The sequence below is a fragment of the Phyllopteryx taeniolatus genome, chromosome 18 (genome assembly GCF_024500385.1).
Source record: "Phyllopteryx taeniolatus isolate TA_2022b chromosome 18, UOR_Ptae_1.2, whole genome shotgun sequence".
In the NCBI taxonomy this organism is placed as follows: domain Eukaryota; kingdom Metazoa; phylum Chordata; class Actinopteri; order Syngnathiformes; family Syngnathidae; genus Phyllopteryx; species Phyllopteryx taeniolatus.
This window is the reverse complement of record NC_084519.1, coordinates 3,284,499-3,300,524: the sequence shown is the minus strand read 5'-3', so window position 1 is coordinate 3,300,524 and position 16,026 is coordinate 3,284,499. Positions and strand designations below refer to the sequence as shown.

Here is a 16,026-nt window from a genome sequence, read left to right as displayed (position 1 = left end):
TGACTTGAGTAAATATTATCCAGCCATTTAATTTTCCATACCGCTTCTCCTCACAAGGGTCGCGGGCATGCTGGAGCCTATCCCAGCTATCTTCGGGCGAGAGGTGTGGTACACCCTGAACTGGTCACCAGTCAATTGCAGGGCACATAGAAACAACCATTCACGTTCACCTACAGGCAATTTGGAGTCTTCAATCAACCTACCATGCATGCTTTTAGTATGTGGGAGGAAACTGGCATGCCTGGAGAAAGCCCACATAGGCACGGGGAGAACATGGAAACTCCACACAGGCAGGGCCTGGATTTGAACCCCGGTCCTCAGAACTGTGAGGCAGATGTGCTAACCAGTCGTCCACCAAGTAAATCATAGTCCTCCAAAAAATTACTTGAGTAAGAGTAAAAAGAGAAAATATTCAGTACTGAGTAAATCGTAACAAGATTTTTTTATTTTTTACTACAGCATGAACATCAATAAAAAATTAAATACAAAATAAAATGTGAATGTACACAAACTGATGTTGCTGTTTATGTGTGCCCTGCGATTGGCTGGCAACCAGTTCAGGGTGTACCCCCCCTCCTGCCCGATGATAGCTGGGATAGGCTCCAGCACGCCCGCGATCCGAGTGAGGAGAAGCGGCTCAGAAAATGGATGGATGGATGATTCGAATGATTCAGTACAATCAAAAGAACTGCCGTGCCCATCATGAGTTACTTATCCAAAGCACGGGCGCACAGGCGGAACCCCAGGCCAATGTGCTCGCATATTAGTCCGCCGCAGAGTAATATTCACAATTACATCTGTGTGTGGATGGTGGATGTGTGGAATGGATCTACCTGCCAGTGTTCAAGGAATACGAAACAGCATTTGATGACAGCGACCGAGACCACCCCCCAGGAAAAATTCATCGGATCTATACGATATACATAAATGGCCTATTCTGAGTTCAAAACAGCGAATTTCACCGAAAGGCGACTGATTTGCATGTATGCTATACATTACCATGCTTCCTCGACTATAATCATGACTCACAAAAATGCTTGCAACTTTGTTTACTTTTTTTCAGGTTTTTATCAAATGCAGAATCCAATTCTTTAAAGAGAAAATCTAAATGTCTTTGGTTGATAAATATACTTTGTGTTGGATATATTCATATAATAGCCAGGAGCTCAACATATATGTAAATCTGTATCCTTTGGGGTAGAATTTTTTAAAAAATTTTTTATGTTGACTCGGCATGGCTCGTGCTAATTAGAGCCAACGAGCACCAGCTGTGGTCTCTTGTCACCTGCTATAAAAGCTCCTCGAGTCAGTCCTCTTAACAACTGTCACTGAAGTTATGGCTGTTGTTTGGCTCGTGGTTGTTTTGGTGCATGCCGTCTTGATGGATAAAGGTAGTTATTAGAATTTCTTGAACCATATTTGTGTTGGAAACAGAATGTTTGCATCTCTAAATACTGAAATGAGTTTGTGTCTGCAGGCCTTTGTTTTACAGCTGGGGTTAAACAAGGTCCATCCAATGCTCTGGTTCAAAAAGGTGTTCCAGGTGGGAGCATTATTCCATCAATCTATTTTCTATACTGCTTATCGTCACTAGGGTTGTGGGCATGCTGTAGTCTATCCTAGCTATCTTTGGGTGAGATCTGTTTGTGATCTTAAGACTTGGTTTATTTGATACAGATGTGCCTCACTGATGTTTCACTTGAGTTTTTGGAACTTCTCCATTCTTTGTTTTGGACTCTATTTTCACAACCTGGAATTGAGCCAAACCAGTGTGCCGGGCACATTGGTGTTCTGTGAGCACTGTTCAGGTGTGCTATGGGAATTTTTGTTTACATTTTTTTTTTAAACTTATTTTAAAATTATTTCCAAGAAATGTTTCTTTATTCTATTTATGCCAGTGAGGCATAGTGACAGACGCAATGAATAAATGCTCTTCTATTAGATGACAGTAAGTATAAACAGTAATGGATCTACTTTTTCTTACATTTTTGTTTGGTGTGCCGTGAAATATTTAAATTGTAAAATGTTCCTTGGCTTCATAAAGGTTGGAAGTCACTGGTCAAGCGTAACCAATGTAAACCACATAGCCCTGCTTTCACTATACATGGCAAACATTTTGTCACGGTTTTACAATCTTACATAGTATGGAAGGGGACCCCAACGTTATCACTGGGCAATTGTTTTGGCCACAACCAAAAGATACAGAACACAATTGTGTAAAAGCTTAGCGCTATGTATTCACAATTCAACAGTACGTAGTTCTCGTTACACATTTTTAGCAATTTTAAAATGCTAAAACTCCTGTTTACTTCTGCGATAATTGAAGCAAATGTTGCAATCAAAGCTGTATCTCATATAGGGCCCCATGTCTCTCTTTTCTCTAGAATGCTTGTGACATTCAATAGGATGATCGTTCTTTGGCCTGGAGTGTTTAATCGGCTGGGAAGGGTTTTGTCAGGCCGAGCCCATGTGGCTCTGCCACCCTCGTGGGGTAAGGGGTAGAGGAGGTTTTGGGTGGCGCCAAGGTTTTTGAGCTTAGCAGGGAAACAAGAGCCAGGTGAGAAGTCATGGCTTTTTCACCTTTTTAAGAAGGGGACAAAAGACCAGTGTGGGAGAATAAACAACTACTACTGAATTTTATCCTAAACTTGTGGGTTAAAACCCAGCACATCAAAATAATTCCCAGCTTTTGCATTGTCTCACACAAAATCGTTAACGAATGCAATGATAGTTTCCTTTGTTTGGTGGAGCATGTCACTTAGGTTCCATGATTGACAGCCGTGTCATCTGAGCTAAAAACATGTTCTTTTTAGACTTGGCAGTAGACATGTATAAGAAACGGTAATTGACGTCACGATATAAGCTTGGAACATTCATGCAGCGTTTGTTTGAAAGCAGGAATTTAATGCACTAAATATTGCAGTCAATGGAATTCAGCTTGCAGTGACTCTCAAGTACGAGCAGGCTTCACTCGTGCTCCACAGCTGATCCCAGATCTGCTGCTTCACAGTAAGTAACCTTACTGGAGGTTAAAATGTCACCACAGGGCCTCTTCAAACTCTCCAGTGGGTTCATGGAAGGCCAGTTTAACTAATCCATTGTCCATTATTCTGAACTGCCACGTTGGTCATGAGGTTTTCAGAGTTTCGGTCATTTAGCTATCCACACTGAAAGGTCTATCGTGAAGTCACTGGGGGGGTGGGGGTTTATCTAGTTTTACTGGTACACTTGAGTTAAAATGTCCAGTGGTTTGTAGGCCTGGTCTGTTGGCTTAGGGTTCAGGGGTCGGAATGCAAAGGTCATGAGTTCGTGTGCCCTTAGTTAGATGAATCCTTAACATAGATTTAACAAATGGATGGCAGTTGTTGGAGAAAAACTGCTTTAGTCTATCACTCTTAATTTTGACTGACAACTAATGTAGGATTTTTCTCCCTTGTTGGGGCGTTGAAGGACAAATGGGACTTGATGACGATGTGAGCGACAATGTGAAGAACGACTTCTTCGGCCACAACATGAGCGGCAAGGGCCAACAGAACGACTCCTACAGCCACAAGAGCGGCAAGGGCCAAAAGAACGACTCCTTCAGCCACGACCAGCCGAGCCATAACATGAGCGGCAAGGGCCAAAAGAACGACGCCTTCAGCCACGACCAGCCGAGCCAAAACATGAGCGGCAAGGGCCAACAGAACGACTACTTCAGCCACGACCAGCCGAGCCAGAACATGAGCGGCAAGGGCCAACAGAACGACGCCTTCAACCACGACCAGCCGAGCCACAACATGAGCGGCAAGGGCCAAAAGAACGACGCCTTCAGCCACGACCAGCCGAGCCACAACATGAGCGGCAAGGGCCAAAAGAATGACGCCTTCAGCCGCGACCAGCCGAGCCACAACATGAGCGGCAAGGGCCAACAGAACGACTACTTCAGCCACGACCAGCCGAGCCACAACATGAGCGGCAAGGGCCAAAAGAACGACGCCTTCAGCCACGACCAGCCGAGCCACAACATGAGCGGCAAGGGCCAAAAGAACGACGCCTTCAGCCACGACCAGCCGAGCCACAACGTGAGCGGCAAGGGCCAAAAGAACGACGCCTTCAGCCACGACCAGCCGAGCCACAACGTGAGCGGCAAGGGCCAAAAGAACGACGCCTTCAGCCACGACCAGCCGAGCCACAACATGAGCGGCAAGGGCCAAAAGAACGACGCCTTCAGCCACGACCAGCCGAGCCACAACATGAGCGGCAAGGGCCAACAGAACGACGCCTTCAGCCACGACCAGCCGAGCCACAACATGAGCGGCAAGGGCCAAAAGAACGACGCCTTCAGCCACGACCAGCCGAGCCACAACATGAGGGGCAAGGGCCAAAAGAACGACGCCTTCAGCCACGACCAGCCGAGCCACAACATGAGCGGCAAGGGCCAAAAGAATGACGCCTTCAGCCACGACCAGCCGAGCCACAACATGAGCGGCAAGGGCCAACAGAACGACGCCTTCAGCCACGACCAGCCGAGCCACAACATGAGCGGCAAGGGCCAACAGAACGATGCCTTCAGCCACGACCAGAGTGAGCATCTTCAAATGTCTGATGACATGAGCAACAGCTACCAGAATGACAGAATGGATGATGGTGTGTTCACTGTGAATGTTTGAAGTGTACAGTTGTCCTGATGGTTGTAGCATGATTGAAGGCATTGTTCTGTTTCATGTAACATCTGTCTGACAATTAAAACATTTTACCTTAATACTATTTTTGGGAAAAACTGTTTCAAGTGATTGCGTATGCTAAAAAGAATGCTAGACTACAGGTAAATGGGAGTATTGTGGAAATGTTTCAGTATAAAATGAATCCATCAGTTTGCAAATGCCAAGGGGATGAAAAAGGTGACAAAATATTTTGGGGGGGGGGATCCCATAGTCTTTGCAGAGAATATTTTTGGATTTGAACAAATTAAGCAATCTGGAAGAGGTACGATGAGGCAAAAAAAAAATAGTCGAAACTTTATTTACACTGCTCAAGTACATGTTGATTTACAAACTTAAAATTTAATTTCTTATTTTTTTGTTCTGGCCTCCAGCTTGAGCCAGGGCAATCTCCACCTGATGCCTGCTTCAAGCTGTGCCACACAAATGGCATCCTCTTTAAGCACTCTCATTCTGGAAAAGAATTGGCTCAAATCATTGTTCCACTTCATTTTTTCACTATTACAACTTCAAAAGCTAATCCCAAATGCATCCTCCCGGAAAATAAGTACAATGCGTTACAGTTTTTATTGGCTATTTCTGAATTTGAAGTTCATTCTGTTGTGACACAATCCTTAGAGCGCCATTGCTTAATGTTAAACACTAACATGAGTAAAATTAAGGTAACTGTATCCGTTTTTCCTCATGGAGAAAAAATGTACTAGTGGATAGACTCTTCGCGGATGTAACGTGTGCTTCGAGGTTCCACGTGGGACCACAACCAGTGCCACGAGCCGCAGCACCTCAATGCGAAAAGACCAGCGCAACAAATACGACATTTCTGATCTGGTGAGCAAAATTGTTGCTTAAACGTAAGAGTTGCAATAGCGGCTCTCCGCTCCAGAGGTGGGTAGAGTAGCTATACATTGTCCTCAAGTAAGAGTACTGTTACTTGACAATGTGACTTGAGTAAATATTATCCAGCCATTTAATTTTCCATACCGCTTCTCCTCACAAGGGTCGCGGGCATGCTGGAGCCTATCCCAGCTATCTTCGGGCGAGAGGTGTGGTACACCCTGAACTGGTCACCAGTCAATTGCAGGGCACATAGAAACAACCATTCACGTTCACCTACAGGCAATTTGGAGTCTTCAATCAACCTACCATGCATGCTTTTAGTATGTGGGAGGAAACTGGCATGCCTGGAGAAAGCCCACATAGGCACGGGGAGAACATGGAAACTCCACACAGGCAGGGCCTGGATTTGAACCCCGGTCCTCAGAACTGTGAGGCAGATGTGCTAACCAGTCGTCCACCAAGTAAATCATAGTCCTCCAAAAAATTACTTGAGTAAGAGTAAAAAGAGAAAATATTCAGTACTGAGTAAATCGTAACAAGATTTTTTTATTTTTTACTACAGCATGAACATCAATAAAAAATTAAATACAAAATAAAATGTGAATGTACACAAACTGATGTTGCTGTTTATGTGTGCCCTGCGATTGGCTGGCAACCAGTTCAGGGTGTACCCCGCCTCCTGCCCGATGATAGCTGGGATAGGCTCCAGCACGCCCGCGATCCGAGTGAGGAAAAGCGGCTCAGAAAATGGATGGATGGATGATTCGAATGATTCAGTACAATCAAAAGAACTGCCGTGCCCATCATGAGTTACTTATCCAAAGCACGGGCGCACAGGCGGAACCCCAGGCCAATGTGCTCGCATATTAGTCCGCCGCAGAGTAATATTCACAATTACATCTGTGTGTGGATGGCGGATGTGTGGAATGGATCTACCTGCCAGTGTTCAAGGAATACGAAACAGCATTTGATGACAGCGACCGAGACCACCCCCCAGGAAAAATTCATCGGATCTATACGATATACATAAATGGCCTATTCTGAGTTCAAAACAGCGAATTTCACCGAAAGGCGACTGATTTGCATGTATGCTATACATTACCATGCTTCCTCGACTATAATCATGACTCACAAAAATGCTTGCAACTTTGTTTACTTTTTTCAGGTTTTTATCAAATGCAGAATCCAATTCTTTAAAGAGAAAATCTAAATGTCTTTGGTCGATAAATATACTTTGTGTTGGATATATTCATATAATAGCCAGGAGCTCAACATATATGTAAATCTGTATCCTTTGGGGTAGAATTTTTAAAAAAAAATTTATGTTGACTCGGCATGGCTCGTGCTAATTAGAGCCAACGAGCACCAGCTGTGGTCTCTTGTCACCTGCTATAAAAGCTCCTCGAGTCAGTCCTCTTAACAACTGTCACTGAAGTGATGGCTGTTATTTGGCTCGTGGTTGTTTTGGTGCATGCCGTCTTGATGGATAAAGGTGGTTATTAGAATTTCTTGAACCATATTTGTGTTGGAAACAGAATGTTTGCATCTCTAAATACTGAAATGAGTTTGTGTCTGCAGGCCTTTGTTTTACAGCTGGGGTTAAACAAGGTCCATCCAATGCTCTGGTTCAAAAAGGTGTTCCAGGTGGGAGCATTATTCCATCAATCTATTTTCTATACTGCTTATCATCACTAGGGTTGTGGGCATGCTGTAGTCTATCTTTGGGTGAGATCTGTTTGTGATCTTAAGACTTGGTTTATTTGATACAGATGTGCCTCACTGATGTTTCACTTGAGTTTTTGGAACTTCTCCAGTCTTTGTTTTGGACTCTATTTTCACAACCTGGAATTGAGCCAAGGTACCCATTTTACTTTAGGAAAGTGTCTCTGTGTGTGTTATGCACTGAATAGTTCACGTTTAAATTTACTTGGTGTTAAATCACAGCCTGTTTAGTTAATTACTGAGCTTCAGTTATATGAGCAAAGTAGTCGAAATGTATTTGAGTAAATTCTAAAATCAAATGTAAAAAGTACTCCAAATAACCACCTGAGAAGAAGTATTCAGTAAAAAAAACTTTACAAATTTTTGTAAATCAGAGCTTGAGACATAATGTTCAAATTCAGATATTGCCCAACATAATTTATTGGTCTAGTGCAGTGATTCCAAACCAGTGTGCCGGGCACATTGGTGTTCTGTGAGCACTGTTCAGGTGTGCTATGGGAATTTTTGTTTACATTTTTTTTTTGAACTTATTTTAAAATTATTTCCAAGAAATGTTTCTTTATTCTTCTATTTATGCCAGTGAGGCATAGTGACAGACGCAATGAATAAATGCTCTTCTATTAGATGACAGTAAGTATATAAAGTAATGGATCTACTTTTTCTTACATTTTTGTTTGGTGTGCCGTGAAATATTTAAATTGTAAAATGTTCCTTGGCTTCATAAAGGTTGGAAGTCACTGGTCAAGCGTAACCAATGTAAACCACATAGCCCTGCTTTCACTATACATGGCAAACATTTTGTCACGGTTTTACAATCTTGCATAGTATGGAAGGGGACCCCAACGTTATCACTGGGCAATTGTTTTGGCCAACACCAAAAGATACAGAACACAATTGTGTAAAAGCTTAGCGCTATGTATTCACAATTCAACAGTACGTAGTTCTCGTTACACATTTTTAGCAATTTTAAAATGCTAAAACTCCTGTTTACTTCCGCGCTAATTGAAGCAAATGTTGCAATCAAAGCTGTATCTCATATAGGGCCCCATGTCTCTCTATAGTTGTTTTTGGAAAAGTGATTAAAATCCTATCCCTCTGTTCTCTAGAATGCTTGCTACATTCAATAGGATGATCGTTCTTTGGCCTGGAGTGTTTAATCGGCTGGGAAGGGTTTTGTCAGGCCGAGCCCATGAGGCTCTGCCACCCTCGTGGGGTAAGGGGGAAGAGGGGGTTTTGGGTGGCGCCAAGGTTTTTGAGCTTAGCAGGGAAACGAGAGCCAGGTGAGAAGTCATGGCTTTTTCACCTTTTTAAGAAGGGGACAAAAGACCAGTGTGGGAGAATAAACCACAACTACTACTGAATTTTATCCTAAACTTGTGGGCTAAAACCCAGCACATCAAAATAATTGCCAGCCTTTGCATTGTCTCACACTAAATCGTTAACGAATGCAATGATAGTTTCCTTTGTTTGGTGGAGCATGTCACTTAGGTTCCATGATTGACAGTCGTGTCATCTGAGCTAAAACAATCATGTTCTTTTTAGACTTTGCAGTAGACATGTATAAGAAACGGTAATTGACGTCACGATATAAGCTTGGAACATTCATGCAGCGTTTGTATGTTTGAAAGCAGGAATTTAATGCACTAAATCTTGCAGTCATTGGAATTCAGCTTGCAGTGACTCTTAAGTATGAGCAGGCTTCACTCGTGCTCCACAGCTGATCCCAGATCTGCTGCTTCACAGTAAGTAACCTTACTGGAGGTTAAAATGTCACCACAGGGCCTCTTCAAGAAGAATCATTTTTTATTGTCATGAACATGCATGCATGCACGCACACGAAATTTGTTCTCTGCATTTAATCCATCACAGTGAACACATACACATGTTAGTGGAACACACTAGAGCAGGGGGCAGCTGAAGCGCCCGGGGAGCATTTCGGGGTATCGGTGTCTTGCTCAAGGACACCACAGCCGTGAGTCCGGAGGATGTTGGCGGATGGTCCCGTCGGGGTTTTGAACCTAGGTCCCCCATGGTGGCAGGCGATGATCTTAACCATTGGGCCACGGCTGCCCTATGGTTCAAACTCTCCAGTGGGTTCATGGAAGGCCAGTTTAACTAATCCATTGTCTATTATTCTGAACTGCCACGTCGGTCATGAGGTTTTCAGAGTTTCGGTCATTTAGCTATCCACAGTGAAAGGTCTTTATCGTGAAGTCACTGGGGGGGTGGGGGTTTATCTAGTTTTACTGGTACACTTGAGTTAAAATGTCCAGTGGTTTGTAGGCCTGGTCTGTTGGCTTAGGGTTCAGGGGTCGGAATGCAAAGGTCCTGAGTTCGTGTGCCCTCAGTTAGATGAATACTTTACATAGATTTAACAAATGGATGGCAGTTGTTGGAGGAAAAACTGCTTTAGTCTATCACTCTTAATTTTGACTGACAACTAATGTAGGATTTTTCTCCCTTGTTGGGGCGTTGAAGGACAAATGGAACTTGATGACGATGTGAGCGACAATGTGAAGAACGACTCCTTCGGCCACATGAGCGGCAAGGGCCAACAGAACGACTCCTACAGCCACAAGAGCGGCAAGGGCCAAAAGAACGACGCCTTCAGCCACGACCAGCCGAGCCAGAACATGAGCGGCAATGGCCAACAGAACGACGCCTTCAGCCACGACCAGCCGAGCCACAACATGAGCGGCAAGGGCCAAAAGAACGACGCCTTCAGCCACGACCAGCCGAGCCACAACATGAGCGGCAAGGGCCAAAAGAATGACGCCTTCAGCCACGACCAGCCGAGCCACAACATGAGCGGCAAGGGCCAACAGAACGACTACTTCAGCCACGACCAGCCGAGCCACAACATGAGCGGCAAGGGCCAAAAGAACGACGCCTTGAGCCACGACCAGCCGAGCCACAACATGAGCGGCAAGGGCCAAAAGAACGACGCCTTCAGCCACGACCAGCCGAGCCACAACATGAGCGGCAAGGGCCAAAAGAATGACTACTTCAGCCACGACCAGCCGAGCCACAACGTGAGCGGCAAGGGCCAACAGAACGACTACTTCAGCTACGACCAGCCGAGCCACAACGTGAGCGGCAAGGGCCAAAAGAACGACGCCTTCAGCCACGACCAGCCGAGCCACAACGTGAGCTGGCAAGGGCCAAAAGAACGACGCCTTCAGCCACGACCAGCCGAGCCACAACGTGAGCGGCAAGGGCCAAAAGAACGACGCCTTCAGCCACGACCAGCCGAGCCACAACGTGAGCGGCAAGGGCCAAAAGAATGACTACTTCAGCCACGACCAGCCGAGCCACAACGTGAGCGGCAAGGGCCAACAGAACGACTACTTCAGCTACGACCAGCCGAGCCACAACGTGAGCGGCAAGGGCCAAAAGAACGACGCCTTCAGCCACGACCAGCCGAGCCACAACGTGAGCGGCAAGGGCCAAAAGAACGACGCCTTCAGCCACGACCAGCCGAGCCACAACGTGAGCGGCAAGGGCCAAAAGAACGACGCCTTCAGCCACGACCAGCCGAGCCACAACGTGAGCGGCAAGGGCCAAAAGAACGACGCCTTCAGCCACGACCAGCCGAGCCACAACGTGAGCGGCAAGGGCCAAAAGAACGACGCCTTCAGCCACGACCAGCCGAGCCACAACGTGAGCGGCAAGGGCCAAAAGAACGACGCCTTCAGCCACGACCAGCCGAGCCACAACGTGAGCGGCAAGGGCCAAAAGAACGACGCCTTCAGCCACGACCAGCCGAGCCACAACGTGAGCGGCAAGGGCCAAAAGAACGACGCCTTCAGCCACGACCAGCCGAGCCACAACGTGAGCGGCAAGGGCCAACAGAACGACGCCTTCAGCCACGACCAGCCGAGCCACAACGTGAGCGGCAAGGGCCAAAAGAACGACGCCTTCAGCCACGACCAGCCGAGCCACAACGTGAGCGGCAAGGGCCAAAAGAACGACGCCTTCAGCCACGACCAGCCGAGCCACAACGTGAGCGGCAAGGGCCAAAAGAACGACGCCTTCAGCCACGACCAGCCGAGCCACAACGTGAGCGGCAAGGGCCAAAAGAACGACGCCTTCAGCCACGACCAGCCGAGCCACAACATGAGCGGCAAGGGCCAAAAGAACGACGCCTTCAGCCACGACCAGCCGAGCCACAACATGAGCGGCAAGGGCCAACAGAACGATGCCTTCAGCCACGACCAGAGTGAGCATCTTCAAATGTCTGATGACATGAGCAACAGCTACCAGAATGACAGAATGGATGATGGTGTGTTCACTGTGAATGTTTGAAGTGTACAGTTGTCCTGATGGTTGTAGCATGATTGAAGGCATTGTTCTGTTTCATGTAACATCTGTCTGACAATTAAAACATTTTACCTTAATACTATTTTTGGGAAAAACTGTTTCAAGTGATTGCGTATGCTAAAAAGAATGCTAGACTACAGGTACATGGGAGTATTGTGGAAATGTTTCAGTATAAAATGAATCCATCAGTTTGCAAATGCCAAGGGGATGAAAAAGGTGACAAAATATTTTGGGGGGGGATCCCATAGTCTTTGCAGAGAATATTTTTGGATTTGAACAAATTAAGCAATCTGGAAGAGGTACGATGAGGCAAAAAAAAAATAGTCGAAACTTTATTTACACTGCTCAAGTACATGTTGATTTACAAACTTAAAATTTAATTTCTTATTTTTTTGTTCTGTCCTCCAGCTTGAGCCAGGGCAATCTCCACCTGATGCCTGCTTCAAGCTGTGCCACACAAATGGCATCCTCTTTAAGCACTCTCATTCTGGAAAAGAATTGGCTCAAATCATTGTTCCACTTCATTTTTTCACTATTACAACTTCAAAAGCTAATCCCAAATGCATCCTCCCGGAAAATAAGTACAATGCGTTACAGTTTTTATTGGCCATTTCTGAATTTGAAGTTCATTCTGTTGTGACACAATCCTTAGAGCTCCATTGCTTAATGTTAAACACTAACATGAGTAAAATTAAGGTAACTGTATCCGTTTTTCCTCATGGAGAAAAATTTTACTAGTGGATAGACTCTTCGCGATGTAACGTGTGCTTCGAGGTTCCACTTGGGAACACAACCAGTGCCACGAGCCGCAGCACCTCAATGCGAAAAGACCAGCGCAACAAATACGACATTTCTGATCTGGTGAGCAAAATTGTTGCTTAAACGTAAGAGTTGCAATAGCGGCTGTCCGCTCCAGAGGTGGGTAGAGTAGCTATACATTGTCCTCAAGTAAGAGTACTGTTACTTGACAATGTGACTTGAGTAAATATTATCCAGCCATTTAATTTTCCATACCGCTTCTCCTCACAAGGGTCGCGGGCATGCTGGAGCCTATCCCAGCTATCTTCGGGCGAGAGGTGTGGTACACCCTGAACTGGTCACCAGTCAATTGCAGGGCACATAGAAACAACCATTCACGTTCACCTACAGGCAATTTGGAGTCTTCAATCAACCTACCATGCATGCTTTTAGTATGTGGGAGGAAACTGGCATGCCTGGAGAAAGCCCACATAGGCACGGGGAGAACATGGAAACTCCACACAGGCAGGGCCTGGATTTGAACCCCGGTCCTCAGAACTGTGAGGCAGATGTGCTAACCAGTCGTCCACCAAGTAAATCATAGTCCTCCAAAAAATTACTTGAGTAAGAGTAAAAAGAGAAAATATTCAGTACTGAGTAAATCGTAACAAGATTTTTTTATTTTTTACTACAGCATGAACATCAATAAAAAATTAAATACAAAATAAAATGTGAATGTACACAAACTGATGTTGCTGTTTATGTGTGCCCTGCGATTGGCTGGCAACCAGTTCAGGGTGTACCCCCCCTCCTGCCCGATGATAGCTGGGATAGGCTCCAGCACGCCCACGATCCGAGTGAGGAGAAGCGGCTCAGAAAATGGATGGATGGATGATTCGAATGATTCAGTACAATCAAAAGAACTGCCGTGCCCATCATGAGTTACTTATCCAAAGCACGGGCGCACAGGCGGAACCCCAGGCCAATGTGCTCGCATATTAGTCCGCCGCAGAGTAATATTCACAATTACATCTGTGTGTGGATGGTGGATGTGTGGAATGGATCTACCTGCCAGTGTTCAAGGAATACGAAACAGCATTTGATGACAGCGACCGAGACCACCCCCCAGGAAAAATTCATCGGATCTATACGATATACATAAATGGCCTATTCTGAGTTCAAAACAGCGATTTTCACCGAAAGGCGACTGATTTGCATGTATGCTATACATTACCATGCTTCCTCGACTATAATCATGACTCACAAAAATGCTTGCAACTTTGTTTACTTTTTTTCAGGTTTTTATCAAATGCAGAATCCAATTCTTTAAAGAGAAAATCTAAATGTCTTTGGTTGATAAATATACTTTGTGTTGGATATATTCATATAATAGCCAGGAGCTCAACATATATGTAAATCTGTATCCTTTGGGGTAGAATTTTTAAAAAAAAAATTTATGTTGACTCGGCATGGCTCGTGCTAATTAGAGCCAACGAGCACCAGCTGTGGTCTCTTGTCACCTGCTATAAAAGCTCCTCGAGTCAGTCCTCTTAACAACTGTCACTGAAGTTATGGCTGTTGTTTGGCTCGTGGTTGTTTTGGTGCATGCCGTCTTGATGGATAAAGGTAGTTATTAGAATTTCTTGAACCATATTTGTGTTGGAAACAGAATGTTTGCATCTCTAAATACTGAAATGAGTTTGTGTCTGCAGGCCTTTGTTTTACAGCTGGGGTTAAACAAGGTCCATCCAATGCTCTGGTTCAAAAAGGTGTTCCAGGTGGGAGCATTATTCCATCAATCTATTTTCTATACTGCTTATCGTCACTAGGGTTGTGGGCATGCTGTAGTCTATCCTAGCTATCTTTGGGTGAGATCTGTTTGTGATCTTAAGACTTGGTTTATTTGATACAGATGTGCCTCACTGATGTTTCACTTGAGTTTTTGGAACTTCGCCATTCTTTGTTTTGGACTCTATTTTCACAACCTGGAATTGAGCCAAACCAGTGTGCCGGGCACATTGGTGTTCTGTGAGCACTGTTCAGGTGTGCTATGGGAATTTTTGTTTACATTTTTTTTTTAAACTTATTTTAAAATTATTTCCAAGAAATGTTTCTTTATTCTATTTATGCCAGTGAGGCATAGTGACAGACGCAATGAATAAATGCTCTTCTATTAGATGACAGTAAGTATAAACAGTAATGGATCTACTTTTTATTACATTTTTGTGTGGTGTGCTGTGAAATATTTAAATTGTAAAATGTTCCTTGGCTTCATAAAGGTTGGAAGTCACTGGTCAAGCGTAACCAATGTAAACCACATAGCCCTGCTTTCACTATACATGGCAAACATTTTGTCACGGTTTTACAATCTTACATAGTATGGAAGGGGACCCCAACGTTATCATTGGGCAATTGTTTTGGCCACAACCAAAAGATACAGAACACAATTGTGTAAAAGCTTAGCGCTATGTATTCACAATTCAACAGTACGTAGTTCTCGTTACACATTTTTAGCAATTTTAAAATGCTAAAACTCCTGTTTACTTCCGCGATAATTGAAGCAAATGTTGCAATCAAAGCTGTATCTCATATAGGGCCCCATGTCTCTCTTTTCTCTAGAATGCTTGTGACATTCAATAGGATGATCGTTCTTTGGCCTGGAGTGTTTAATCGGCTGGGAAGGGTTTTGTCAGGCCGAGCCCATGTGGCTCTGCCACCCTCGTGGGGTAAGGGGGTAGAGGAGGTTTTGGGTGGCGCCAAGGTTTTTGAGCTTAGCAGGGAAACAAGAGCCAGGTGAGAAGTCATGGCTTTTTCACCTTTTTAAGAAGGGGACAAAAGACCAGTGTGGGAGAATAAACAACTACTACTGAATTTCATCCTAAACTTGTGGGTTAAAACCCAGCACATCAAAATAATTCCCAGCTTTTGCATTGTCTCACACAAAATCGTTAACGAATGCAATGATAGTTTCCTTTGTTTGGTGGAGCATGTCACTTAGGTTCCATGATTGACAGCCGTGTCATCTGAGCTAAAACATGTTCTTTTTAGACTTGGCAGTAGACATGTATAAGAAACGGTAATTGACGTCACGATATAAGCTTGGAACATTCATGCAGCGTTTGTTTGAAAGCAGGAATTTAATGCACTAAATATTGCAGTCAATGGAATTCAGCTTGCAGTGACTCTTAAGTACGAGCAGGCTTCACTCGTGCTCCACAGCTGATCCCAGATCTGCTGCTTCACAGTAAGTAACCTTACTGGAGGTTAAAATGTCACCACAGGGCCTCTTCAAACTCTCCAGTGGGTTCATGGAAGGCCAGTTTAACTAATCCATTGCCCATTATTCTGAACTGCCACGTTGGTCATGAGGTTTTCAGAGTTTCGGTCATTTAGCTATCCACACTGAAAGGTCTATCGTGAAGTCACTGGGGGGGTGGGGGTTTATCTAGTTTTACTGGTACACTTGAGTTAAAATGTCCAGTGGTTTGTAGGCCTGGTCTGTTGGCTTAGGGTTCAGGGGTCGGAATGCAAAGGTCATGAGTTCGTGTGCCCTTAGTTAGATGAATCCTTAACATAGATTTAACAAATGGATGGCAGTTGTTGGAGAAAAACTGCTTTAGTCTATCACTCTTAATTTTGACTGACAACTAATGTAGGATTTTTCTCCCTTGTTGGGGCGTTGAAGGACAAATGGGACTTGATGACG

At 44.8% G+C, this 16,026-nt stretch overlaps 3 protein-coding genes and 1 long non-coding RNA gene across 7 annotated transcripts in view; 3 read left to right on the top strand and 1 right to left on the bottom strand.

The window, feature by feature from the left end:
- Positions 1–16,026, bottom strand: part of LOC133467910 (uncharacterized) — a 152,851-nt gene that overhangs the window by 95,820 nt on the left and 41,005 nt on the right. The gene's annotated exons all lie outside the window — the stretch shown is intronic.
- LOC133467916 (hornerin-like) lies at positions 1,239–4,749 on the top strand. The gene is made up of 3 exons (XM_061753081.1): positions 1,239–1,391; positions 1,478–1,543; positions 3,451–4,749. The coding sequence occupies exons 1-3, from the start codon at positions 1,337–1,339 to the stop codon at positions 4,650–4,652; spliced, it is 1,323 nt and encodes a 440-aa protein (XP_061609065.1). The 5' UTR covers positions 1,239–1,336; the 3' UTR covers positions 4,653–4,749.
- Positions 6,927–10,690, top strand: LOC133467920 (hornerin-like). 2 transcript variants are annotated; one of them, XM_061753088.1, is made up of 4 exons: positions 6,927–7,032; positions 7,119–7,184; positions 7,310–7,398; positions 9,741–10,690. In XM_061753088.1, exons 3-4 carry the CDS (start codon positions 7,323–7,325, stop codon positions 10,547–10,549), a joined length of 885 nt encoding a protein of 294 aa, XP_061609072.1. In that variant the 5' UTR covers positions 6,927–7,032; positions 7,119–7,184; positions 7,310–7,322; the 3' UTR covers positions 10,550–10,690. The 2 variants fall into 2 exon arrangements, with proteins under 2 accessions (XP_061609072.1, XP_061609071.1); XM_061753087.1 differs by lacking the exon at positions 7,310–7,398.
- On the top strand, positions 13,569–14,099 carry LOC133467922 (uncharacterized). The gene is made up of 2 exons (XR_009785326.1): positions 13,569–13,946; positions 14,033–14,099. It is a non-coding gene; the product is annotated as an uncharacterized LOC133467922 (long non-coding RNA).

Bases quoted from the DNA above. Each gene is read 5' to 3' on its own strand.
- LOC133467916 (XM_061753081.1), top strand. From the start codon at position 1,337: ATGGCTGTTGTTTGGCTCGTGGTTGTTTTGGTGCATGCCGTCTTGATG. The intron at 1,392-1,477 runs GTAGTTATTAGA...TTGTGTCTGCAG, and splicing joins TGCCGTCTTGATGGATAAAG to GCCTTTGTTTTACAGCTGGG. The intron at 1,544-3,450 runs GTGGGAGCATTA...GGGGCGTTGAAG, and splicing joins GGTTCAAAAAGGTGTTCCAG to GACAAATGGGACTTGATGAC.
- LOC133467920 (XM_061753087.1), top strand. From the start codon at position 6,978: ATGGCTGTTATTTGGCTCGTGGTTGTTTTGGTGCATGCCGTCTTGATG. The intron at 7,033-7,118 runs GTGGTTATTAGA...TTGTGTCTGCAG, and splicing joins TGCCGTCTTGATGGATAAAG to GCCTTTGTTTTACAGCTGGG. The intron at 7,185-9,740 runs GTGGGAGCATTA...GGGGCGTTGAAG, and splicing joins GGTTCAAAAAGGTGTTCCAG to GACAAATGGAACTTGATGAC.